The following is a 26,705-nucleotide window of genomic DNA, read 5'->3' as shown; positions in this document are numbered from 1 at the left end:
CTTTTGTGGGATTGTATTGCTTTTGTAGCACCACACTGTATTGTTTCTTTTTGCTTTGTCATCTGTCAGCCGACTTTGAAGCGCCTCGTCTTTTTTTCGGAGCATCATAAAATCTGGGCATTGCAAGAGGCATAAGAGATTGACAGGCGAAGAAACTGAGGCCCAGTTGAGCTGTGTGGCTCACCCGAGGTTTTGGCTTGTGTGTGGTAGAGGGGGGTAGTTTAGGACACAGGTCCCCTCTCTGGGTTCACTGCTGCTGCCGTGACCTCTCTCCACTTCAGCGGGAAACGTGCCAGAAGCTCCACACATAAGGAATGTATTCCCCTAAAAACCTGTAATTCATTTTGTTTTGAAAGACTTATTGGAGTTTAAAAACCTCCATTTTGTGGCTTCCCAAGGTGCTATGATTTGTTTCTTACTAGACTCTTTTGTTCTGTGGAAATTTTTCTTGGTTGATTCTTTGAGATTTAGATTTCCTTGCCAAGGTATTTTTAGAGAGAGGAAATCACTATGTGTCACCGAAGGGGGAAAACATATACCTTAAGGCCCAATTATGCAATTAGAATTTTAATAAGGAGTGTAATAAATTCTTGCTTCATTGCAATCACTACTTAGAAGACTGTTCTACTCGGAAGCCTCATCTAGTTATCATCATCATTATCATCAACATCATCAGCCAACCACAAGCGTTCATGGAGTGGCCACAGATTGTGCAGCACTGCTTGGGTTCTGGGAGAATTAAAGGGTGTGTGTGTGTGTGTGTGTGTGTGTGTGTGTGTGTGTGTGTGTGTGTAGTAGCCCTTGGCTTCAAGGAGTTTGTGATCTGCAGAACTGGAGGACAGACAGGAATCTTGGGGAAAGACAGACACCTCATTTTTCCGTGTATATAAAGTACATACTGACTCATGTACCTGGTATTGTATGGGGGAGGGGACAGCGGTGAGATAAAGGAATGGATCTTAGGAAGGTCTGGTTATGGATAAATGGAAGCACATAGGTTTGCTGAGTTGGGAGGGTGCAGGCTGGATTGTAACAAGGAGGGCAGTTGGTTGAAGGAGAGAGGAAGTAATTGGTGGAGGGCCTTGAAACCAATAATTTAAATAGATTCGGCATACTAACAGACGACTGGAAGACTGGGAGAGAAAAATTACTTGCTGTGTTTGATAATGGCAGAAACTGACAGGGCAAGAAATTAAAGTTGGAATTTTTTTGCAAAGAAGAGGTTTCAGGTTTCTGAGATTTTCCCCATAGTTAGATAAGGGATGTAGGGGTCGTGATTGGTAGGGTAGAGAAATGAATCTCTTTTTTTGCTAAAATCCTGTTTCTATTTGGAGGATCCCCTTTTCCCTCATGTTGAGAAATAATGGCCGAGTAGGAGTGGTGCATCCTTTAACTGCAACCGGAAATGGCACGATAGTTTTGCAGTTTAAGTTCATGAGACACAAGAACCTGCTTCTGTGGTATGGTGATACCACACCCTGTATCGGGGAGTGTCGGTTTTACACTGGCATTATTGCACTTTTTTATTTTTATTTTTTTTATTTTTTATTTTTTTAAAGATTTTATTTATTTATTTTTTCCCCCAAAGCCCCAGTAGATAGTCGTATGTCATAGCTGCACATCCCTCTAGTTGCTGTATGCGGGACTCAGCCTCAGGATGGACGGAGAAGTGGTGCCTCGGTCCGCGCCCGGGATCCGAACCCGGGCCGCCAGCATCGGAGTGCGCGCACTTAACCACCAAGCCACGGGGCCAGCCCTATTGCACTTTTTTATCATCTCTGATTAACCAGAATAGATTTTAATAGAACTCATTATTCACTTCACAGAAAAATCATTTTTATAACTCTTTCCATTGTGTTTATCTTGTAAATTGAAGTATTTGGTGTCTGTTGTTTCAAAATGGACAAATAAAAGTTGTACATCTGGTTTGGATCTGGTCCATTAGCATCTTAAATTCTCCAGTCTTCTATGAATCGGTTCTTGCAGGCCAGCCGTGACTGCAAAAGTCAGTTAGGGATAAATGTTGAAGGGGAAATCACAGTCGCCCTTGGTTTTCCATTTCTGAGATAACGGTAAGCACGTGTCCTGAGCCTGGGGAGGCGCACTTCCTTCTGGTGCTCTCTCTGTAAGGGAGCTGACCTTTTGACAATTCTTACGGCAAATGCTAGGGCAGCTTGTGAGCTAATTAGAAGAAGCCCTGATAAGCAAATGCTGGGTTCGTTGGTTGTCTTTCATTTTCTGTGGAGAGGCAGCCAGTCAAATAGCATTCCTTGCGTGGCTGATAATCTTGTCACCCAGACCTCAGTGAAACAGAATGCTGCTTCTCCGGTAGCTTTTTCCAGGTTTGAGTCTTCTCTGTAAAGCCGACTTTTCTCTGTGTGTTCTGATTCTTAGGCATTTCACATATGGCAGCCAAATTCGGTTCTCTTCCTTGAGGAAAGTTGTCTTTTTCTTAGCTGTGGTCTTTTCTCCTCATGTGGCTGGTTTCTTACTCACCCTACATGGTTGTATCAGCAAGTGAGAGAGATTCGATTGTCGATGGCTGCGTGGCCCAAAGAAAGCAGTGGGAGAAATGCACTGTGAAGACGGAAAGCGAAAAACAATCATAGTTTTAAGGTTATGAGCCTAAACTTGGCCAGTTGTAAGATGACTGTTGTGGACGTTATTCATAACACTTCCCTGGTTAATAGACCCCAATCAGCCCTGTAGGTTATTGGTGCCAGTGCCTCCCACCCAGAAAAGTGCTGCATTCCAGCTACGTTCCTGCTGTGGAGGGTAAGTGCTTAGTGCTATTTACTTAAAACATTCTAGGTTGATAAATTACAATTACTTCACTCTGGGTAAAGCTCATAAATTCAGCCCCTACAAAAAATAACAAGCTGACAGCACTTAGTCCTGTTTATAAAGTTCATACACATCTATCTTTGATACAGGCACAAGTGTATATCTGTGAAATAGCACTGCAGCCTGTAAAGTAATGGGAGAGCACAGCCACAAAGCAAGAAGCATCTTCCTTCCAGACTCACTGTCATTAGCCCCTTGCTTGAAGGGCATCTTGAGGACGAGGCCTGCGGAGCAGGTGCTTACTCACTGTGGAGTCCAGATTTGTGCTCCTTTCTCTCTTTCTTCCCTCTCAAATCACCTTTCGCATTTCCTCCACCTTTTTCTGTCTGCAAAATGAGCCTCTGCATCTTAGCCTCCCTCTCCTCCACTAGGCTGAGATGAGGCAAGGAGCTGTACTGGTGTCGGTGGAGCAGTTTGAACACTCGGGCCAAGTGGAAGGAGATGGGTTTAAATGAATGTTGAATCAGAACCAGGAGCTGTTCTGTTTTTGGCAGTCTATTCAGGAAAAATTACAAACCCTAACAAAAAGGTCTTTAAGTAATATAAGTGCAAAGCCTGAAAGGCTTGTGTGTGATCAGGTGTCAGAAAAGGAAATATTTTAATAAAAAAAATAAACATGAGACTCATCTCACTGGTTGTGGCTTCTTAGAGACCTGGCAGGTATTGTTATGGGATGCATGACTGCTCAGAACCAGTGCCTGAGCAACCTGGTTCCTACCCAACTGTGGAGAGTCCGAACTGTCGCACGCATGGGGCTGAAGCTGCATATTCAGTGCTGCATTGAACATTCAGTACTGCAGATAGCATAATTATGCTGCTTGTCAGATCCTAGAAAAGTGCAAAGAACATTCCTTCGCTTTGCAACAGCTTGGACCCAAGCGGCAGACATGCTGTTCCCTCTGGCTGGCATGACCTTCCTTTCTTCAGCCCCTTCACCAGAGAGAGCAACCACCGGCTGGCTTTCGAGACGTAGCTCAGGCAGCGTCTCCTCAGTGAAGCCCCTCACCCCCCAGACCTCAGGCCCGAGTCATATTCCCAAAGCACTCTGTTCTGTTAGCATTTGCCAGGTTGCGTTTTCGTTATCCATTTACCTGTCTTCCCTGTCAGACATGAATAGGGACAGTCTCTTGTCCTGAATTCATCATTTATCTCTTGTGCCAGGCACAATGACTAGAACGTAGTGGGTGCTCAATAAATGTTTTTCAAATGAGTGATAGCGTGGTTAGCTCGATGAGAATTAATGGTGCCCTTTCTGATCTGTCATCCATCATCCATGAAGTGAGACAGGACTGGAGGCTTTAAACAGGGCCACTTAAGAATATAAGGAGAAGAGACAGGGTTAGAATGAATAATAACTACGCTTTATTGAGTATTTACTGTGGGCCAAGCACTGTCTTAAGCTTTTTAAATATATTAATGCACTTAATCCTTGGATGAGTCTGCTAAGACAGGTTCTGTTTATTATCCCCATTGAGAAGCACAAGGAAGTTCAATAACTTGCCCAAGGTCACACAGTGACAGCACTGAGACTCTTACCTATGTTAGATAACCATTGCCTATCTATGCCTTTTAGACTGGTTCCTGGAAAGAATTATGCCCTAATGTCCTGAGGCATCCATCTTTGGGAAAAAGGAGAAAACAGTTACTCAGATAACTTTCTGTGTTCTGTGCTTCACATGAGAGAGGTAGAGATGGACAGTTGACAAAGAATTGGTTTTAGATTCTAGTTTTGGTCCTTTTGGAAGCATAGCAGTATTCTCCAGTCTATTTGCCAGTTAAACTGAACTACTATACTTTCATTTCCTACAAGGACCATCTAAGCTTTTTTGCCTCTAGACCTTTGCGTATGCCTCTGTCTGGAACATACTTCCCTGCTCACTCCTCCTTCCCCAAGCCTAGTCTTCGCTTGGCTCCCCTTCCCCACCTGGAGAGTCAGCGTAGATGCCATTTCCCACCCCTCCAAGATAGAGAGTCCATTCCTGTGGGTCCCTACAGCCCCTGGGTGTCGCCCTGTTGTGGTACTCACAAGTGTTGTAGTGCTGACAGTCACACCTGGAGTTGATTTTTACGTGTGGGATGAGGGAGGTGATTGTCTGTTCCTGATTCATGCCCTAGACCTGCTCTGTGAGAGCAGAGACTGTCTCTTTTTTCCCCCATTTATCCCCTGCACCTCGGGTGGTGCTTGGGCACAATGTCTGTTCATCACATTTGTTGAAGGATGAATGGGGGTTAATTTTGCTGTAAGTTTTAGAGCCTTGGGTTTTTGAAGGCGTCAGGTCATCCGTTGGATGGCCATTGTTTGCCGTGTCTTGTGTGTATATCCTTGGCTGGGCACTGTGGGGAACAGAGAGGTGACTGATGTTGCTCTTCTTCTGAAGTGCCTACAATCTATGGAGATGTTCAGATGACTTCACAGCATCAGCACAGTGCGGTGGATCGCTGATGAAACTATAAAGATGAGCATGGTCACGAACCCACGAGTCAGCCAGCACCAGGGAAGCCCCATTCACATCCCAAGACCTCCCTTCACAGGGTGTCCTGAGAACCACCTGGAGCAACTGTGACCAATGGTTCTTTTCTGTAAAGAAGTAAAAAGCCAACTTAGGAGGACTAAGCAAGCCTCATACATTTGGGGAAGGGCATGTTGAAAAGTACAACCTCGCTCTTCCTCCCTAGTGCGCTGGAGAGGATAGCCGGGTTGGCACCGACGTGCACCAGTTTTTCATCGGAAAAGAAAAGGAGGCGGAGAAGCAGCAATGAACGTGGATCACGAGGTTAACCTCTTAGTGGAGGAAATTCATCGTCTGGGTTCAAAAAATGCTGATGGGAAGTTAAGTGTGAAATTTGGGGTCCTCTTCCAAGACGACAAATGTGCCAACCTCTTTGAAGCATTGGTAGGAACTCTCAAAGCTGCAAAACGAAGGAAGATTGTCACATACCCAGGAGAGCTACTTCTGCAAGGTGTTCATGATGATGTTGACATTATATTGCTGCAAGATTAATGTGGTTTGCATATCTTTGTTTATTGTTATTTTTTGTTGCTGGTAAACTGGAATATTAAGTCAAAGGGCAAACATATGAACATACTTTATGTATTTTTATAGAACTTTGTAAACAAAAGGAGACTCATTTCAGAAGTCTGTCCTTTTTTATATCTTGAAAGAGAATTTATGTATGACACTGTAAAATAAATATAACCTATCATTTTTCTCAGGAATCTGGTTGGAAAATATAGGCACTGAGGCTTTTTTTAGTGTGGGTGCAAGAGTGCTTGTTTCATAAATCATTCTTAGACAATTTCTACACATACTTGACATTCTGTGAAAGCAAGAAGTAAACTGAAGACCAGCTCCCACAAGGAACGTTATAACATTTACGTAATAAAAACATGTAACTGTCTTAAAAAAAAAAAAAAAAAAAAAGAAAAGTACAACCTCATGTAGGTAAACAACATGTTGGAGGTTAAGATTTAACCAAAAAGAAAAACTTCTTAATTACTTAAAGGTAGAACATTTTCTTTTATAAATAGAGCTAAGACTTTAAGTCATATGTATGGAGGTCATCTCTACCTGGTTTCCTCAGGCACCTTAACTTATCCTGTCTAAAGCTTAATTGCTCATCTATTCCCCTGAAACTTGCTACTTCTCCTGTATTCCATATCTATTTTAGTGGAACCACCTGGTGCTCAAGCCAGAGATGCGAGCAGCCCTCTTGATTCTTTCTCCTTCAGTCCCCACCGGCATTCAGGCACCAGTTCTGTGACTCTGCCTCTTTTCCATTTCTCAGGCTTTCTCTCCCTCCCACTGCCTTCATGAAGGCAGGAGTTCGCCTCCTTTCTGTCCTTCTTGATTTCCTCCAACCCATTCTCCATCCTTTTGTCAGGTAACATTCCAGAATGCAGATCTGATCCCATCACTCCTCTGCCAAGAGTCTTCAAAGACTCCACGGCGAGCCACCTGGCCTGCATCACACCCCATTCCCACCAGGCCCCCTCCTGAGTTCAGGCTGTCTGTTTCAGCTCTACCAGATGACTTGCAGTTCACTGTAGATATCATGATTTTCTTTTTTTTTTAGACTTATTTCCTTCTCTCCTTCATCTAACTCTCACTTGTTCTCTAAAGCCCTTTCCGACCTGGGTCCTTGCTTGAGTCTCCTGTGGGGACCGTGCTGCCACCATTTTGTGTCCTCAGTGTATAACATTGCTTGGCATGTAGGATATGCTCTGTAACACTTGTTGAAAGAATAAAAGAGAGGTAGCAGAGGCTTTAATTCACATTGAGCTGTGAAGGAGCAATATCTGGCTCTTCCAAGAATGATTTTGTTTCAGGGTGGGAGAACAGTGTTATGACACCCGTTACTTGTGGAAAAGGTGGCTGGGGAGTGCTGGTGGAGAGCAAGCTGAAAGGAATCCCACAGAGCAGGAAAAGAGGCGCTTGAGGAACTGGGTGGGGGGATGCCTACCTTAGATCACCATGAAAAAGGCCACTGTGGGCTTTAGCAGGCTGCCAAAGAATCTGTGACTGAGTTTCCTTATTTGTACAGAAAGGGGATGGGTCTACAGTAGGTAAATTACTCAGGCTCATTTCCAGCTCTGACACTACGATTCTTAGAGTCAAAGTTAAAAATCTAAGTAGGGCATTCTGAATCGGTGTGAGAATTTTTCCCCCTCCTCACTTTATTGCAAGCTCCATGAGAACAAAGACATTGTCTCTTTGCATTCAATAAATATAATTTTGCATTTTAAAAACAAAGAAGTGGAAAGGAATGTAGGAAAATTGCACTGATACAATATTATGTTTGAGAATTTAAACTCCCAAATCAGGAAATTCACTCATCATTCGCTTCGCAGCTTTCGTTTACATGCACTGCACATCCCACTCGCAGACAGCCCCTTGATGCCAAAGCCCGGCCCGGCCATGGCCGTGAGTTATGGCAGATTGGGAATCGTTACCTTGATCTCCTTGGCCCTTGGGTGTTTAACTTCTCCAAGTTAATGTCTGTTCTTTAGTGTTACATTACCTTGTAGCAAGGTAGTCATTTATAATTTATATACTATGTACTGCCTTAAAATAGAGACAAGAGGATAATCAGCATCCTGAAGCTTCTAGTTTTCCAAAACAACTTTTCTTTAGTGAAGTCTGCCTGTAGGAATTAAAACCTGCTGTGAATTAAAAAACCCTTTGTCCTATTGTCAGACTGGGAAATGGGAGTGCCAACAAGCATTATTAAGTCTTTTTTTTTTTTTTTGTGAGGAAGATCAGCCCTGAGCTAACATCCATGCTAATCCTCCTCTTTTTGCTGAGGAAGACCGGCTCTGAGCTAACATCTATTGCCAGTCCTCCTCCTTTTTTTTCCCCAAAGCCCCAGTAGATAGTTGTATGTCATAGCTGCGCATCCTTCTAGTTGCTGTATGTGGGATGCGGCCTCAGCATGGCCGGAGAAGCGGTGCGCCAGTGCGCGCCCGGGATCCGAACCCAGGCCGCCAGCAGCGGAGCGCGCGCACTTAACCGCTAAGCCACAGGGCCGGCCCTATTAAGTCTTAAAAAAAGGGAAGGAGATCATCTTTTAAAATAAAACTTTTCGGGGCCGGCCCGGTGGTGCAAGTGGTTAAGTGCACGCACTCTGCTGCGGCGGCCCAGGGTTCACTGGTTCGGATCCCGGCCACGCACCGACGTACTGCTTGGCAAGACATGCTGTGGCGGCGTCCCATACAAAGTGGAGAAAGATGGGCATGGATGTTAGCTCAGGGCCAGTCTTCCTCAGCAAAAAGAGGAGGATTGGCAGATGTTAGCTCAGGGCTGATCTTCTTCACAAAAAAAAGAAAAAAAGTAAATAAAACTTGTCATTTTATTTTATTCTACTTAAAGTAATTTATAAAGACCTCAACCTTTGTAGTGTTCCAGGGGCCGCACTAAAGTCACAGAGAGGGGACAGGGCAGAGGTAGAAGAACATATAGGAGAAGAGGCCGTGGTGAAGGACAAAGCCGATCCATATCCCAACCACTTGTCTGCTGCGGCTTTGGTGTCCTTCCATCTAGGTTGCTACTTTGCAATTTGACTTCGACTGTAAACACAGAGAAGGGATGGGCTTTGCTGTTGAACACCTCATAGAGAACACACTGTTCATTCACATATTTTAAAAATAGAAGGCCTACTTGAAAAATCCCCTGTAGAATCAGGTTTTAGCAAAAGCCAATCAGATATTAGAGGTCTAACTTATTTTTTTCCTGCTAGCTTTTATAACAAGTGTCTGAACCCTAAATTTTTTACCATTCCCTTTCATTATGCGTCTTCAGTGTGCCAGGACATTGGGTGGAGATTTCTAATGAGGGCAGGAGAAGGATGGATGCTTCTGCAGTCTAGTGGTCTTGCTGTTCCAGTCTCGGGCGACCTTGTCTTTGAATCCCAAGATTATTCTTATTATGACCACCATCTCTGTGATGTGTCTTATGTGTTCATTAACTGTACCCAGGTGTACATTTGAATGTCCACCTGATACTTAGGGCCATTGGATTTGGGGGGCGAGCACCAGCTAAGAGGTAGTATGGGAACATCCTGGGTGATTTAACTTGAAAACCACAAGGTGGCAACATTTACTAAGCTGGTGGGCATTTTCTTCCACTATTAAGATGTTGAACTTGCTTTTCCAGCTACAAGATTGAATAGGTGAAGAAAGGGCTTAGCAGCCCTTGCTTCAGGTCCTTTTGGAAGTGAGGCTATAGGATAAGCACATTGCAGTGTATTGGTGTCTATTCGTCCCCTGGGTTTAGATACCTAGAGTTTGAAATTGCTCCATGTGACTGTGGGTGCGTCGCCGCCCCTTTGGCCTCAGTTGCTCATCGTGATAGGAGAGACCTGTAATTGGATTGACTGGTCTCTAATTGTTCTTTTTCTTCATGATTTATGACTTTGGTTCCAATTTCCTCCCCTATATTGCTTTTTAAAAAAACTTCTAGTAAACCCAGTCTTTAAATTTAAAAAAACACTAGCCTTTTATCAAAGGGCAGAGTCATGATTTAAAAAAAAAGTCAACGACAAAATCTCAAGGAAATTAATGTCCCTAGAAGCTAGCCATGTCCCTGGGTTAACTCAAGAAGCTAGACTCTCCTAAATGAGAGTGCTTATTTACTAGCTTTCCTAAATTAGCTTTGGGGATATTAAGATCTGTAAGGAACTGTCCAAGGGAGGTATTGTGTGTGCTTTGCAGTGATTAAGCCGCCATTAAGCTCTAATTGGTATTTTCCCACTCATGATTTTGTGTAGGAAGCTTTAAAATTATTTAGGAATTCTGTGCTCGTCAGCTGTCTTAGTGTCATCCCCACATTTTGGAATCTGGGAGAAGGGAGCCCAGAGAAAAGGTTTTTGTGTGAGTGGATTATGACTTTTGCTCACAATGTCCTTCCCTGTTGGTTTGTTATATTGCAGATGAAGTGGAAAGGGAAGGACCTATTTGATTTGGTGTGCCGGACCCTGGGGCTTCGGGAAACCTGGTTCTTTGGACTGCAGTACACAATCAAGGACACCGTGGCCTGGCTCAAAATGGACAAGAAGGTTGGGCTGGAACTGGATGAAACCAGTGGGGCTGATGTGTACTCTGGTTTGTCCCTGAGCACATGCCTAGCTTATTTCCTCATCGTGAGGCATTACGGGTACATCGTAGAGAATGGGGCAAGTCCTGAAGTAAGTCATGCAGAAAGTGGGTCCTGGAGATGCCACAGGCTTTCTGCCCCTCACAGGCTCTCCTAGGCAGGCAGATCCAACCAGAATTAAACAGCTGCCATCCCTGGCTTCTTCACTCATTGTCACCAGGCTGATTGCTTCTGGCTTTATGCTGTTCAGTCTATTGAACCACTAGTCAGGCTTTATGAATAAAAATTACTATTATATTATCTTTTTTTTTCGATTTATGTCTTTGAAAGATTTTCTTGGGGCTCATGTTCTTTAGGGAATTTTTTTAAAGTCTTTTTGAGAAATACCATGGCCCAACTCAATTTAATCATTAATGATCTAAGGAATAAAGAGTGCCCTGGTCCCTATGGTGAAGAAAGAATGTCCATTTTGTCCTCAAGATTTTCTGGGGCTTCTGAGCATGGTAGACAAGTCTGGGATCCCAACAGTTCTAATGTAGCTTAGAAATGGATATTGCCTAGGGGAACTGCCCTCTGCGTGGGTTCATATGTGCACACAGGGCACACTTACCTGTTTACCTGCTACCTAACCACGAAGAAAGTGGAGAGCAGGGCCATATGCTTTTGTCAGTGACTCCTAAAAGACCCCAGAATCTCAAAGTAAGTCAATATCTAATTCTTATCCCAAATGGTACCCCCTGCAGTTACCTACCTGATTTTATTTTCTACTACAGGGCGTGATAAGCAGTGAAAGCCCCCTATCTTTTACCAGTTTGACTCTAAACTCAAGTGTTCAAAGTATGTTTACATATGTGCACAGTAATCTGAATCTTCATGTTGGAATCCCCGCTGGTTATAAATTTCATATGTTAATTCCCAATGATTGTGAACATCAAAGTGCCACGGTGTGCCAATGTTAGCCAGATTGTCTTAGATCAGGTTTATTTTGAATCTCTTGGGCACTGCCACCTGGAATTTGGGCAGGAGAATAGAGAGTTATCTATCAAAGACAGCAAAACTTTCTGTGTCTTTTTGTGATTCTCAGCAAAGTAAATTTTAAATCGTACCTGAGTGTTGGCCAAATGGATAGTAGATTGGGGGCATCAGGAGCCATGGAACCTGCTGCTCAAAGGAAATATATTATGACACATGTTAATGGAGGCTTGTAGCCTGTCACATGGCATGTTTATGTCCTGAAATGAAATTCATTCTGGAGAGCAGATGGTTCAAGCTTTTTAGTGGGTGGATGAAATTGTTAGAAGATTAAAGGCAGTGTGGTTTACTGACTGTGCTCAAGTATTTTGTGGGGCATCTCTAGAGGTTCCTTGAAACAAAGGGTTGCCACGATGGACATGTTTCACTTCTGTTGCTCAGTTAATGTTTAGATGATTTCACAAAGATCCCAGTTCATCATCTCTAAGCTCCATGCTAATGTGGATCTAAATGTTGGGAGTCAGCGGCAAGAAAAAAGAATAAAGGAAGATTCCACTACTTCAGAAAATTAAAAAACCTTCAGCCTACCCTCAAGGGTAGTGCCCAAGACCTTTGAGTTATAAATTTCTAGTTTTTAACTATCTCTGTGGCCTTGAGAACAGTTGTTCCTTAATAATCTTAGCTCCATCAGCCCTCGGGGATATTGATTAATTGGGTTCAGAAACGCCATGTGAAGTGAATGTTACCTCTTGTTATGGATGGCTTTGTGAAAGCTTCAAACTGAAGAATTACAAATTTTGGGAAATGGGATGAATTTAGAGGGGAAAAATATTTATATCCTCCCTGCAAAAGGTTCTTTGATGGTGGCATGGGAGGAAGAGGTGCCAATAGAGTTGTTTGTCTTTTGCTTTGCAATTCTGCAGGTGCTGGATCATGATGTTTCAAAGGAAGAGCCGGTCACCTTTCACTTCCTGGCCAAATTTTATCCTGAGAATGCCGAGGAGGAGCTGGTTCAAGAGATCACACAACATTTATTCTTCTTGCAGGTACAGCCGTCCATGCTACCCCTAACTCTGAGAGGTCTCACCCGGGCACGGCTGCAGAGGCAGCCTGGAGGAAGCCCTCGGAGTTGACCACAAGTGCCTTCACATTGCGAAAATGTTTCACCTCTGGAAAGTCAGTCCCTTTGGTTCTGTAATGGAAAAACTTCAGAATAGAACTATACTTGAGGGATGAGAATTGGTGTCAGATGAAGTTGCACAAATGTGATGGTGCAAGAATGGATACAAGTAGCAGCCTAACTTGAAACCTCTTTGAAGGTGGATCCTGTTTTCTTCTCACTAACTTAAAAGTAGTCAGTAATTGTAAAGGAAGTCTAAAGAGAGAATCTTATAAAGAGTAGTTCTTCCAGAAATTCAAAATCTGTTCTCTAAGGCAGGACTTCAGAACTCCGGTGACACTTGGTTAATTCCATGCATGTGGAACTTCACACATCATGCTTCTTTGTCTGTAATTGTCTTGTTTCTCCCTTACTCCCTCGTTAGATTGTAAGCCCCTTAAAGGCAAGGCTCATTGAGTGCACAGTAGGCATTCCATAAGTAATTGCTCAACCGAATTGAAGAAATTAGGCGATCCACAATTATAGGTTCAAAGACAGCTAGTTGACCGTCTGGGGGCACAATGAAGGGGGGGTTAGTGTGAGGATGAAAACCCTGTCGGTTTTGCCTGTGTTCTTAGTGCCTGAGCAGAGCACTTCCCCAGTTTCATAGTTAGTGACAGTGATTGGCGCTGGAGCTGCTTGTGTGACTCAAGGTGCCCACTGTCAGTAGCAGAAGAGATTGCAGCAGGGGCGTTAATGACATGATTCCCCAGAAGTAGACATATAGTCTGTCACGTAGTCCTCCTATGATTAGTTTGAGCCTCAGATTATTGTGTTCAGTAAATATTAAGGCAAATGTAATAAAGCCCCCCAAATAATTTCTTTTACAAAGAAAGTTTACAAAAAATGTGTGTGGGTGTGTGTGTATATACACACACGTGCATACATACATATACATACATATATACATATTCTTACACCCCTAACATTTTCTGGTCAAAGGGAATCCCTTTCAGTTTTTCTGTAGTGTGACTTTTTTTTTCTTTGAAAAGAAACTAAGTGATTAGGAAGTTGCGCTGCTTCAAATGAAACCATTTGATTTCCCAGGCCCCAGAATGTCCTAGCATTATAGAGATGGGTTTCTTGTAAGTACCTGGAAGCAGTGCCCATCCCTCATAAGACTTTGGCTTAATTTTCCCTCATACTGAAATATTGGAGCGTTTTCGTGGCTGAGCAGTGCAAAATTTACTACTTGTATGAATCTGGTGACTGTTGACATCTGTGAAAAGAGAGTTGGCTTTCCTGCTATGTTTACTTCAGTGAGCCCCCACTTCACAAGGCTCTCTTGCCTCTATGTCTGAAACGTCACACCCCGCACCGTTCTAAGAAATTAAATGCAATGACATGTTAATTCAACATTATGGCTTAAGAATTATATTTCCTGGACCTCACGTGTACTTAAAAGTTTAATCGATCAAACTTTATTGCTTCCTTTTCCCTTAGAGCAAGCATATTGAAAGTAATGGTTTTTTTCTACAGTCATAACTCAGTGGCCTTGCTGACTTGTTATCTTGTGTTAAGACTTGAAAGTAGACTGCATTTCCTCAAGTGCTGCATGTACTCAGCAGGGGCCAAGGCTGCAATCACCACCAGAGTTGCTCCTGACACTTCTCGAGTTCACAGCTCTGTTCTGTCACAGTCCAGATGTCAGTCTCTGGTTTAACCATGAAGATTGTTTTTCCTCTTCAGCATCTGATCATGAACAGAAGAGATAAGGGTTTTTTATGCACAGTCATCTTACCAGGAACTTCCCAGTGACTGAACTCCCAACCTGTCTGCAGCAGTAAAAAAAATTGTACCCTGTGTCAGAAAATGATTAACAGGCTGGTTTGGCAGCCCTCATTAGAATACCCTGCAGCCATCTGCTGTGACCAGCCTGCACAGCTCACTTCCACGCACACGGTGTCATGTCTCCCTTGTTGCCCCTTTCAGGTAAAGAAGCAGATTCTAGATGAGAAGATCTACTGCCCTCCCGAGGCTTCTGTGCTCCTGGCTTCCTATGCCGTCCAGGCCAAGGTAGGCTCAAAGAAGAAAAATGCATTCTTCCTGGGCATTAAATACATGTCACGGGATTGCTCCAGTCGTCTGTTTCTTTGAATTTTCTAGGCTGCAGAGAGATTTTCACCAGAAAGTGAGATGTTGTGGGACTTGTGGACTGGCGGAACCACTATCACTGTCCCAGATTCTGTATAATCTTGTGTGAGAGAGTGTGTGTGTGTGTGTATACAAATGATAAGTGTACAGCTTGATGAATTTTCTGTGTAATCTCGTTGTGCACATGTGGTTAATACATTCACTGGACCAACCTCTTTTCTTATTAATCAGGAAAAATGAACTTATGGTCTTCAGTTTTGGCGAGACATGGCCTTTAGGTCAGAAAGGCCCAGTCCTCATTCCAAACTCATCTTCTGAGGACCAGCAGGCCCTTGTGTGGGGACCACGCCACACCCTAGAGAATACTCCGCTTCATTCATCCCTGATGAGTGTGCTAGCAGTGCTGACGGCTGGGCACTGCAGGCTCTTTTGTCCACTGAGCCCACTTGAGCTGTCTGGTGAGCTGAAAGTCATTCACAGGGAAATCACTGCGGATTGGCAGTGGTGGAGAGGGAGACCACTGGTCTTGTGTTTTTGTCTTCTGTGTTCTTACAAGACCAACTACAGAGACGGCCCAGGGTGCTTCATGTCCCTCAGAGATCCCACTTCGATCACATACCGCCTTCTCTTGGTCCCTCTGCTTCCTCCCTTTCACTGCAGCATAAGAAGATGTCCTCAGAATTGAGACATCTTCATTACTTTAGTTATTTTTCATAATCTTTCCAGTTATTATTTTCCTTTTTAATTAAAGGTGTCCATAAAGCCATTTCCCTGTAGTGTTATAAAAATTAATAAGATACTCCCACTTTTTTTGGTAGCTTAATACATGTTCAGATCAAAGCCAGGAAGTAATTGGCCTGTCGTTTGGAGAGAAAAAAAAAGTCCATTCATGCTGATCAGACTAACAGAAGCACCAGAATCAATTTAATCATTTGATGACTCGTCTAATATTTGCTCAGTATACACCAGGCCTGGGGAGGGGGTTGTTGACTCTGTCACAGATACAGACACTAAAGTGAGTATCCGCTGTCAGCAGTTTGCCCAAGGTCATCCGGACAGTCTTGGGTAAAGCTAAGGGCAGAATTCATGGCTTTAGGATTGAATTTTGTGCCTCCCCTTTTCCACTGCCCAGAAAAATGAGTAATTGAAAAAACAGAAAATGGGCCTTGATTCAGCTAAAGCATATGCTTCCTTTTATGCTTTGATTAAGAATATTAATAACAGGAAAAACGTGTCCTTTCAGTCAGTATCGCCCTGACAGTGATGAAGCAGTCGTTGTCACTTTCATTAAATCCGAGCCCTTCCTGGCCCAGAACCGAGTTGCTTTTTAGCAGCTTTCTCCCCAGCTGAGAGGAGACCCAGGCTCTCAAGGACACTACCTCTCTTTGAAGGGCTTCAGTCTCAAAGGCTACATTTTCTTTGCATGGATTTTGCGCCACAAATTCAAAGGCCACTTGTGGAAAAAAATAACTTTTCAGGGAACAAGCAGATGTTTGCTTAAACGGATTTCACTGTAGGAAAGCCCTACTAATTTGGACCCTACTAATTTAGAGATGAAAGTGATTCACAGACAGCATATGTGGTTCATATGGAGGAGGATGTTCTAACTGTTTTTTCCGGTGTAAATTTTCAGGATCTTACAAATAAAGGTAATCTATGGCTTCAAGTCTGCATTTGGGAAACTAAGGATTATTAGAACATGTTTCTAGTTTCTAGGTTAATATTAAAAGGATATCTCTGATTACAATATTAATAAGATCTTACATGCCTGTAGTTTTTTACTGTTTTACAAAGCTCATGTATGATCATTTTGTGCAATACTCGGTGTAGTCTGTTCCGTAAGCCAAGGCTTGAGAGTATATGCCTGTTTTGCAGATGAAGAATTTAAGGCTCAGAAAGGATTGGTAATTTGTCTATGGTCACAATACTCTATGTTAATTCTTTTGTGGAATTTTGTAGCTACCTCTTGATGGACGGGACTTGAAGCAGAACGGAACTGGAGAGCAGAGTGGGAATGAGAACCTAGGGTCTGGTTGCCTAACCCAGCACTTTGCTCTTGCCCCTCGCTGTCCAGCGGGTGAGGGAGGTCTGTGGGTAGCACGCACGGCCTCTTACTAAATTCCAGATTCATTTAATGAATGAATGGCCATGTTAATCAGACTTTTCAGTAAATCATACTGGTTCCTTCCATCATATTCAGTTTGTTTTCTTCCACAACCTTTCTGAAACAGAAAGGAACTTTAGAAGTGTGGAGGGGAAAGCGAATTGAGCTCATTAACACATGGAATGTAATTATGCACAAATGTATTCATTACAGGATTTCAGCTGTTTGAATGATACAGACACAGTTAATTCCAAAGCATAAAGAAACAATTACCCTCGAAGTATAAATACAAATATTAATCACATGGTTCAGTTAACAAGAACCATATTTCTTGGTTGGAGTTTAAGTAATGTTTGAATCAAAAGTATGGGCTGGGGTTTTTTTGTCCAGTCACATGACATGCCAAACCATCTTGCAATATTTTAAGCCACCTGTTGGATTTTATATTGACAATTTGGTGTTTGAAATGTGTTCTTATTAAAAATGACTTAGGGGGGCCGGCCCCGTGGCTTAGCGGTTAAGTGCCCGCGCTCCACTACTGGTGGCTCGGATTCCGATCCTGGGCGTGCACTGACGCACCGCTTCTCCGGCCACGCTGAGGCGGCATCCCACATACAGCAACTAGGAGGATGTGCAACTATGACATACAACTATCTACTGGGGCTTTGGGGAAAAAAAGGAGGAGGATTGGCAATAGATGTTAGCTCAGGGCTGGTCTTCCTCAGCAAAAACAGGAAGATTGGCATGGATGTTAGCTCAGGACTGATCTTCCTCACAAAAAAAAAAAAAAAAGACTTTGGGAGAGAATGGCTTGTAATTTACCAATCTTGCTGTGCTGGCCAGCAAACTTGTAGTGTTCAGAGAGAGAAAAGAATAGTGGGAGAGAGAGGCTTAGTGCTTCTTAGTACTGTTTGATGCAAATTAGGGACAGAGTGTCAAAAGGCAATTTAGTTAAGAAGTTGGATATATGTACCGCAGAGGTAGAGAGTGGCAAAAGTTGAGGCTGAAGAGGTCTGCAGAGGACCAGATCATAAAGGATCTTAACTTTATGCAGAGCCAGTGAAGGGTTTGTATTTTAGACAGATCCTTTTGTGGCTGTGTGAAGGACAGATTGGAGTAAGATGAGTTTGGAAACAGGGAGACCTATTAGAAGGCTGTGATGGTCATCCTGGTGAGAGACTATGAGGTTCATGCCTCAGGCAGTGGTCAGTTAGATGGGAAGACACTGACTTAAAAATATCCAGGAGGCTAAAGTTGATATAAATGGTGCTATACTCTGCATATGCCCCCCCCCTTTGGGTTATCCTTTTACAAATTGATATTTTTTCTCAGTCAACATCAATTTTGAGATGTATCATGTTGTATGTGTAGATGTAGCTCATTGATTCTAACTGCTGTATGGTAGCTATTGATGAATAAACCTAATTTATCTATCCCCCTTCTGAGAGAGAGATAGGTTTAGTTTCTACTTTTTCCTTATTATAAACTGAGCTTTACTGAAAATCCATTTATATGATTCCTTGTGTACATGTGCAAAAAGCTTTTTCCCCTTAAGGTAGATTTCTAGAAGTAGAATTGCAGATATATCCCTGAATATAAAGAACTCTTAAGTTTATAAGAAAAAGACAGGAGAAAAATGGTGCACAGGGTACTAACAACAAGCACTTTATAGAAGAGAAAACAAGAATGGTCAGTAAATACAAAAAGATGCTCAATCTCACTAGTAATCAAGAAAAAGAAAAGTTATAGCAAGAATAAGGTAACATTTCAAACCCACAAGATTGACAGGGATTAGTGAATCGGATGGGAGCACTGTTTGAGCTCATTTACTTGCTGGAAGGGACTGTGAGTTGGCATAACCTCTGGGGAGTGATGGGTGTGGTAGGGGCCAGTCAGGTAAGGAGACACAATCCCTGAGTCCCTGAAATTCCACTTCTGGGTGGCTACTCCAGAGGAACCCCTGCACAACACGCCCTTTTCACTTGAAACTGTCAGATAGACGCACCTCATCTTTTTAAACTACTGAACAATATTTCATAGAAAGGAGGGATTGTGGTTATTTAAATACCTCTTTATTGGTAGATATTCAGGTTTGTTTTTCTTTCTGTTATTTTTCTAGAATTTAAATGGATGCAGTGAACATCCTTGAATATGCCTGTTTGGGCATATGTGAACAGTATTTCTCTATGATAGATACCAAGAAATGGCATAAATGGATTGAAGGATAAGAACATTTAAAATTTAAATAATGCTAAGTGAAAGAAGCCAGACACAAAAGACCGCATATTGTGTGATTCCATTTATGTGGAATGTCCGGAATAGGCAAATCCATAGACACAGAAAGTAGATTTAGTGGTTGCTAGGGGATGGATGGAGGAGGAAATTAGGAGTTACTGCTAATGTGTATGGGATTTCTTTTTGGAGTGATGAAAGTATTCTGGAATTGGGTAGTGGTATACTAAAGTATACTTAGTATACTGAGTATACTAAAAACCACTGAAGTATATGTTTATTTATTTATTTATTTTTAAATTTTGTTTATTTATTTAGTGTGTGTGTGTGAGGAAGATCAGCCCTCAACTAATATCCGTGCCAATCCTCCTCTTTTTTGCTGAGGAAGACTGGCCCTGAGCTAATATCCGTGCCCATCTTCCTCCACTTTATATGGGACGCCGCCACAGCATGGCCTGACAAGCGGTGTGTCCGTGGGCGCCCGGGATCCAAACCTGGGGTGCCAGCAGTGGAGCGCACACACTTAACCGCTACGCCACAGAGCCAGCCCCCTGAGATATATGTTTAAAGTGGTGAATTTTATGTATGTAAATTTTATCTAAATAAAAAAATTAAATAGATATGACCAAATTGCCCTCCAAAAGTGTCATCCTAATTTAACTTCTAAGAATAGTGTATGAGAATACCTGTTTTTCCACATCTTCGTCAACAGTGGATGCTATCAGTCTTTTAAATTTTTGCTAATCTGACAGAAAAATAGATTTTTAAAAGTTTTCATTTCCTTGATTACCATTGGGGCTGAGCATCTTTTCTTAGATTTACTAGCCATTTGGATTTCTTTGCTCTGGGAATCAGGTGTTTACAACTTGCTCATTTTTCTACTATATTGTTATCTTTTTCTAATTAATTTATAGGAGCTTTGAATATTATGAATATTAACCTTTTATCTATTTTTTACATGTCAGACTTGTCAATCTTTTTCTTTTTTTTTTTTTTTGGGTGTGTGTGAGGAAGGTCAGCCCTGAGCTAACATCCATGCTAATCCTCCTCTTTTTGCTGAGGAAGACCGGCTCTGAGCTAACATCTATTGCCAATCCTCCTCGTTTTTTTTTTCCCCAAAGCCCCAGTAGATAGTTGTATGTCATAGTTGCACATCCTTCTAGTTGCTGTATGTGGGACGCGGCCTCAGCATGGCCGGAGAAGCGGTGCGTTGGTGCGTGCCCGGGATCCAAACCCGGGCCGCCAGTAGCGGAGCGCGCGCACTTAACCGCTAAGCCACGGGGCCGGCCCCTGTCAATTTTTTTCTTTTTATATTTTGAGTGACTTTTAGAATAGCTTCACCCACCTTTATTATACACATGTTCTGCTATATTTTGTTATGCTATTTTTATGGATTTTCATTCACAGGTTTAAGTCTTTAATCCATCTGGAATTTAGTGACTGGTATGTGGTAGGGATCTAACTATTTATTCTATATATGTATTGATCAAATATTAATGTTTTGTGAAATCCAGTTCAGAGCATTTGGTCTAATTTTCCATATGTATAGGCAGAGGAAAGTATTTAATATCCAGAAGGAGCCTCTGTTTAACCTAAGAATTGACTCCAAGAGTTTTCTAAGTGGTGAACTTCCTCCTTGAATTTAAATTCAATTAGTTTATATCAGGGGTGGATCCAGGTTTTGTGGGGCCTGAAGTTTATATAACTTAGGGGGTTCTTTTTAATGCAAGAATACCAAATTATGAATATAAATTAAGTACTGGCCCATGCAGGTGCAGAGACCTGAAACCCAGGCTTCATTAGCTTCACAGTAGATCCACTCCCTGGTTATATTATGAGAATGCATCTGTACATAAAAGGACGCGAACAGCCGTCTCCATTTATGGAGTGGTCTGACTTGCTCGTATATTCACCAACTGCCACAACTGAAGGATTTTCTTCATCTTTTCTTTTTTAAAGAGACATTTAAGTGCAGACATATACATCAAGGTGGCTTTTATGTTGTAAGTGGAGTTAGTCCAGTGGAGAAGTGCTTTCAGCAGGGTCTTTGCTGCCTCTGCATTGCTCAGATGTAACATATTTGATCAGTGGAGTAGCTGGGAGCTCAGTGTGATAATGTGGATCGTTAATTTTGCAAGCTTTTGGAACCTGAATTTACAACTTCAACTTTGCATATCTGCCTACCTTTGCGTTAGTTTGGTCAGCACTGTAGAAAGGTTTGCAAATGCAACTAACAGGGCTTTCTTTAGCAGCCTACCCCTTCAAAAATCAGAGAGGCAAACAGTGACAAGTGTCATTATAAATAACGCAGAGGGTAACAATAATACTTGACATTCACTATGAGCCAGGCTTTATGCAAAATGCTTACCTGGATTGTCTCACTCCACACTCATCACCCGCTATGAGGCAGGCACTATTGTGACCCTTGCTTTCCAAATGAGGAAGCTGAGGTTTAGAGAGAGGGTGCCTTACTCAAGGCTTCCGGGGATATTCCAGAGCCCCCCACTCCTTTCAAAATCCTCTAAGACCAATGCTCTGATTTGACAAATCAGAAAACAGACTGAGAGAGGTGACACGACCTGCGTTTTTATCTTTTGACATCAGGTTGTATTGAGTGCTCTGTGTCAAGCATAGTTTTTTAAATTTTATGGGTATTATTTAATTTAATCTCCACAAGAGTCCTATAAGATGAATACTGTTATTATCCCCATTTTACAGCTGAGAAAACTGAGACAAAAATTTTCAGGGTTGTAGCTAATAAGTGAAAGAGCTGGGACTGAACCTTAAGTAGCTGGCCTCCAGAGCCAGGCTTCTCCCTATGCTCTGCAGCTGCCTCCGAGAGAGCACCGGCAAAGCTCAGACCAGTTGCTGCCTTATTGCATCCCCTGGCCTTTCAGAGATCAGGAGAAACCAGCTCCTTCAAGTTAGACAGGGTTACAAAAACTGTGGCATATTTTAAATGTTTAAATTTGACTAATTCCTTTAACGCTCAAAAAACAGTACAATATAATTCTGCTATCCACAAGATAATTATGAGATTCATAAAAAATATCAATTCATGAGGCATGGTGGTATGGGAATAAGACATGATGTCAAGTTTATGATGAACATCTCCTTTCGGTCCCATGAGTGTCTGTTGGAAAACACACCAGAAATCTAACTTGAGGCTTTTTGGAAATGAGAGAGTGGGCCATGTCCTGACCCGATTTGGTGGTACATAGAGCCAGTAGCCTTGTGCATGACCGTTCTTTTGTTTTTTCAATGTTAGTAGCTAAAAGGATAAATGTTTATAGAAGATTATACCAAAATACTGAGCTTTGATCAAAAGAAAAGCCCCTGGATTCTAATTGACAAGAGATAGGCTTTGATTTTATGTTCTATATGTTTTATGGTTAGTTTCTTTTAAAAAATTCCATCATTTTTGATTATTTCCTGGTCAGATGTAAGTTTTCTAGGAAAGAAAGGGATATTTTTTCTTAAATCATAAAATAAATTTCCAAATTGTTGTCCCTGAATGAACGCATTAAAATGCAGGGCCCATTTCTGGTCCCATTGGTGACTTGCTCTGTGGCTTTAGGAAAATCAGTTAACCTTTTACTCGTTTCCTTGTCTGTACAATAGGAATGACAATGTTGGCATCCGATTTTTCCAAAGCATTTTTCAGAGCCTTGAATGAAAGGTATTAAAAATATTATCTGCATTATTCCCAGCTCCCACCTAGCAGTTAGCTCCAATTACCAGCCACTTAGAAGCATTTGTAGGTAGGACTCTTATCACACGTTGCTAATCACAACTTTCACAGATGTGTGTGTTGTTTCATTTCAAAAGCTAATGTTTTGGTAGTGACTGCTTTCTTTGAGAGTTAGAAAACTCAGCCACATTTCTATATAAATGTCAAAGTCTTATTAGCGCATCACCCATCCATCACTTAGGAGATTATGCAGCTCTGTTCATAGATGTAATCAGCTTTGTATTTTCATTCAAGGATAACAAACTAGCAAGGTTGAAATCTTGACTTGTCATCAGAATTGAATTGCTCCCCAGAGCTGGGAGGGAATGAGACTGAGTCAAGCCGGTTCAGAAATGGCAGTTTTCTTGAGAATCTCAATCGCTTGCTCTCCCCTTCTTCTCCTTTCAGTATGGGGACTATGACCCCTCTGTTCACAAGCGGGGATTTTTGGCCCAAGAGGAATTGCTTCCAAAAAGGGTAAGAAACCAAATTCCCTGTTTGGGAAGACATAGCAGATATGTAGTCTACAAGAAAACTAATTGAAGGACTTGCAGGAATATTGGAAATATATGGCAAGAACATTTTTACAAATATTTTGTAATCAATCTTGAGTAAAGAGTGTGGAATCTCTGTTAAGAATATTAAAACGCAAAAGTTCGTGGAATTAGTTTGGGGTTGCCAGGACTAGCATGGCCTGTAAATGATTGTTTCTTTAAAGATGGGTGAGCTGCAGTGATTCCCAGGGAGGAGTTTGGAGCAGCGTGTGTTCAGCCGGGGGAACTGAGCTGTTGGCAGCTGTGAGGGGTGGATAGTGATGGGTTGGGGGTGGGCATTGTAGTTTTTAATCCTTGGTGTTGTTCATCTTGTTCATTAGCCGCAGAAGCAGGCCCTCCCTCCCTTTTGCTGCTTCCGATTTTATAGCTGCACTCATCTGTCATGTGTAATAAAGGCTTGCTCCTCACCTTTCCCTGACTTGACCTGCTCATTTGACAGCTTCTGTGCAGCGAAGGCAGCAGCGTGCACAGCCTGGCCCGGCTGCCCCGCCCAGGATTAGTGAGCACTGCTCCTGACTGAGCTCTTCCTCTGGGTCTCACAGCCCAGGAAAAAGGGGCCCCTGCCAGGCGAGGGGCACACCTGGGCCTAAGTAATGGTGCAGCTTTCCGAGTTGAGACTCAAATTGAATGATGTTTGTTTACATGTCCACCTTTGCATGTGACTGGCTCCCTGTATGTGGCTTTTTAAAAATAGCTTTGCTGTTTTGTAAAAATGATGCATAATTATAAAAATGGCAAACGATACCAAAACTGTCTTTGTGTAGGGGTTTTTTATTTTGCTCTACTTTTTGGTAGGTAATAAATCTGTATCAAATGACTCCAGAAATGTGGGAGGAGAGAATTACAGCCTGGTACGCAGAGCACCGAGGCCGAGCCAGGTGAGGCTGCTTCGTTATTGGTTTATGTTTCTTCATGAGCTTTTTTTAAAAAACAGAACTGTAAACTAGGACGTGCTTGTTGAACAAGATGCAGTACTGACGTATAAAAAAGAAAAGGGGGGAGCTGGGAGTAATGCTGGTCTTCAATTTTGTGTGTGTCCTTTTTCTAGTGCATGTGGTATAAAGTGGGCATGATAGTTACTGCCTGTCAGGATGTGCAGACCTACTGCATTCACTGGTAATTTAGTTTCATTTTAAGAGTTCTGTTGTGTGGCAGTCCCATAGCTTTTGCTCCATTCCTCTGTTGATGGCATTTGGAGTAGCTACAGGTTTTTCACTTTTACAAAATGTTCTGCAGTGTGCAATCTTATATCGTTATATAATTGCATGAGTAGTTCTGAGGGTAGATTCTTTAGAAGAGTTGCTAAGTGAAAGGATGTGAGCATTTTGCATTTTGACAGGTGCCACCAAGTTGCCCTCCAAAAAGGTTGTACCTATTTACATACCCATCTGCAGTGTATGAGAGTATCTTTCCCGCCCTTTTCTCCCCAACACTTGTATTTATCAATCTAATTTTTGTAATCTAAAAGGTGAAAATTTGTATTAAATATTAATTAGCATTTCCTGGATCATTTTAGGAATTGATCATCTTTTCATTAGCCTTTAAACTTTTTTTCTCTTCTTTAAATCAACTTCGTCAGGGGCCGCCCCGGTGGCACAAGCGGTTGGGTGCGTGCTCCGCTGTGGCGGCCCAGGGTTCGCCAGTTCGGATCCCGGGCACACACCAACGCACCGCTTGGCAAGCCATGCCGTGGTGGTGTCCCATATAAAGTGGAGGAAGATGGGCATTGATGTTAGCCCACGGCCAGTCTTCCTCAGCAAAAATAAGAGGAGGATTGGCAGATGTTAGCACAGGGCTGATCTTCCTCACAAAAAAAAAAAAAAAATCAACTTCGTCACATGCTTTTTTTTTCAATTTTTAAAAAAGTATAACATATATACCGAAAAATGGACAAGTTATAAGTATACTGCTGGATAAATTATCACAAAGTGAAAGCACCATGTAACACCAGGTGACAAAACACCGCATGACCCCCACACTCCCCCTTCTTGCTCCCCAAAGGTAACCACTCTCCTGATTTCTAACTCCATAGATTAGCGTTGCCTGTCTTAAACTTTATATAAAAGCAATGAGACAGTTTCTGTATTTTGTGTCTCACTTCCTTTACTCAGCATCATATTGTGAGATTTGGGTTTGTGGTGTGTAGTGGTAGTTTTTCCATTTTCATTGCTATGGAGAATTCCACCATATTAATAACCACAGATTATTTATGTATTCTACTATTGATGGACATTTTGATTGTCGGGTCATCTCGTGGTTTTTACTCTTAAAAATAATGTCAAGCAGGGGCCGGCCCGGTGGCGCACGCTCTGCTGCAGCGGCCCGGGGATCGCCTGGTCGGATCCTGGGCGCACACTGACGCACTGCTTGTGAAGCCATGCTGTGGCGGCATCCCATATGAAGTAGAGGAAGATGGGCATGGATGTTAGCCCAGGGCTGGTCTTCCTCAGCAAAAAGAGGAGGATTGGCAGATGTTAGCTCAGGGCCGATCTTCGTCACCAAAAAAAAAAACAACAACAAAAAATGTCAAACAATTTTCCAGAGTAATTGTACCAATTTATAACAGCTTGTGTATGATTTCCAGTTGCTCCACCCGCTTGCCAGCACTTGGCATTCTTTCAGGTTAAATTTTTTAGATCCATTTGAGAGCATTTTGAGATCCAAGAGAGGGAAGAAGGCAAGGTCATAGGGAAACTTGAGTTAAAATATTTCCATACTATACCTATTCAGGAGTTTTCTGCAAGTCATTGCTGCTTCAAGAGCTTACTTTAAATTTGACTCATAACTTAGAAGTAGGTGACCTGGCTTTGGTTTTACAGCCCAGATAGCTCTTGCCCTAACCTCCAGCAACACCTGAAGAAATAACATCAGGCAGCTAGCTCTCCGATAGCTTGCAGAGAGAGTTGTTTCGTTACCAAAACCTTCTAGGTGAAGGAAGTACACGTTTATAAAGCGACAACTTAAATAAAATTTGAACATCAAAATCCATTTGAGAAAAGATGACATACCACTTGCTTTTCTTGAATTACTTGAGACGGGTGTCACCATTTACCAAGGACAAAGCATGAAATTGAAGCTAAGAGACACTGTAATGAATCTGTTCTCTTGTTTTTTATGGGGATGGGAAATTCTGCTTGACCTCGGTGTGTTTAATAGACTCGGGGTTGGGAAGAGCTTTGCTGGTATCTACTCTGGCTTGCGTCTTCTGGCAGGTTCGAACGTTCAGCTTGGCCTGTGCCTGCGCTCCAGTGACAGTGTCTTTCATTCTTCTCACAGGGATGAAGCTGAAATGGAATATTTGAAGATAGCTCAAGACCTGGAGATGTACGGTGTGAACTACTTTGCAATCCGGGTATGTTAAACCCTCTCCAAGTTCCCTGTGTATCAACAGCCTGAATCAGGAGCAGAATACTAAAATGGGTTACTT

The 26,705-nt window shown here is 42.4% G+C and overlaps 2 protein-coding genes across 7 annotated transcripts in view; both read left to right on the top strand.

The window, feature by feature from the left end:
* The window catches only part of NF2 (NF2, moesin-ezrin-radixin like (MERLIN) tumor suppressor), an 81,197-nt gene that overhangs the window by 17,787 nt on the left and 36,705 nt on the right, over positions 1 to 26,705 (top strand). For all 6 annotated transcript variants that reach the window (XM_087423986.1, XM_087423987.1, XM_087423989.1 and 3 more), the window contains exons 2-7: positions 10,270 to 10,395; positions 12,329 to 12,451; positions 14,497 to 14,580; positions 23,133 to 23,201; positions 24,074 to 24,156; positions 26,555 to 26,630. In XM_087423986.1, coding sequence (XP_087280112.1) covers positions 10,270 to 10,395; positions 12,329 to 12,451; positions 14,497 to 14,580; positions 23,133 to 23,201; positions 24,074 to 24,156; positions 26,555 to 26,630 — 561 coding nt within the window. The remainder of the gene's footprint in view (positions 1 to 10,269; positions 10,396 to 12,328; positions 12,452 to 14,496; positions 14,581 to 23,132; positions 23,202 to 24,073; positions 24,157 to 26,554; positions 26,631 to 26,705) is intronic.
* LOC106801718 (costars family protein ABRACL) lies at positions 5,500 to 6,061 on the top strand. The gene has a single exon (XM_014787008.2). The coding sequence runs from the start codon at positions 5,601 to 5,603 to the stop codon at positions 5,844 to 5,846; it is 246 nt and encodes an 81-aa protein (XP_014642494.1). The 5' UTR covers positions 5,500 to 5,600; the 3' UTR covers positions 5,847 to 6,061.

This window comes from Ceratotherium simum, chromosome 35, assembly GCF_057802395.1.
Source record: "Ceratotherium simum simum isolate JZ-2026a chromosome 35, ASM5780239v1, whole genome shotgun sequence".
Lineage (NCBI taxonomy): Eukaryota > Metazoa > Chordata > Mammalia > Perissodactyla > Rhinocerotidae > Ceratotherium > Ceratotherium simum.
The sequence above is the reverse complement of the archived record's forward strand: the minus strand, read 5'-3'. Positions and strand labels throughout refer to the sequence as shown.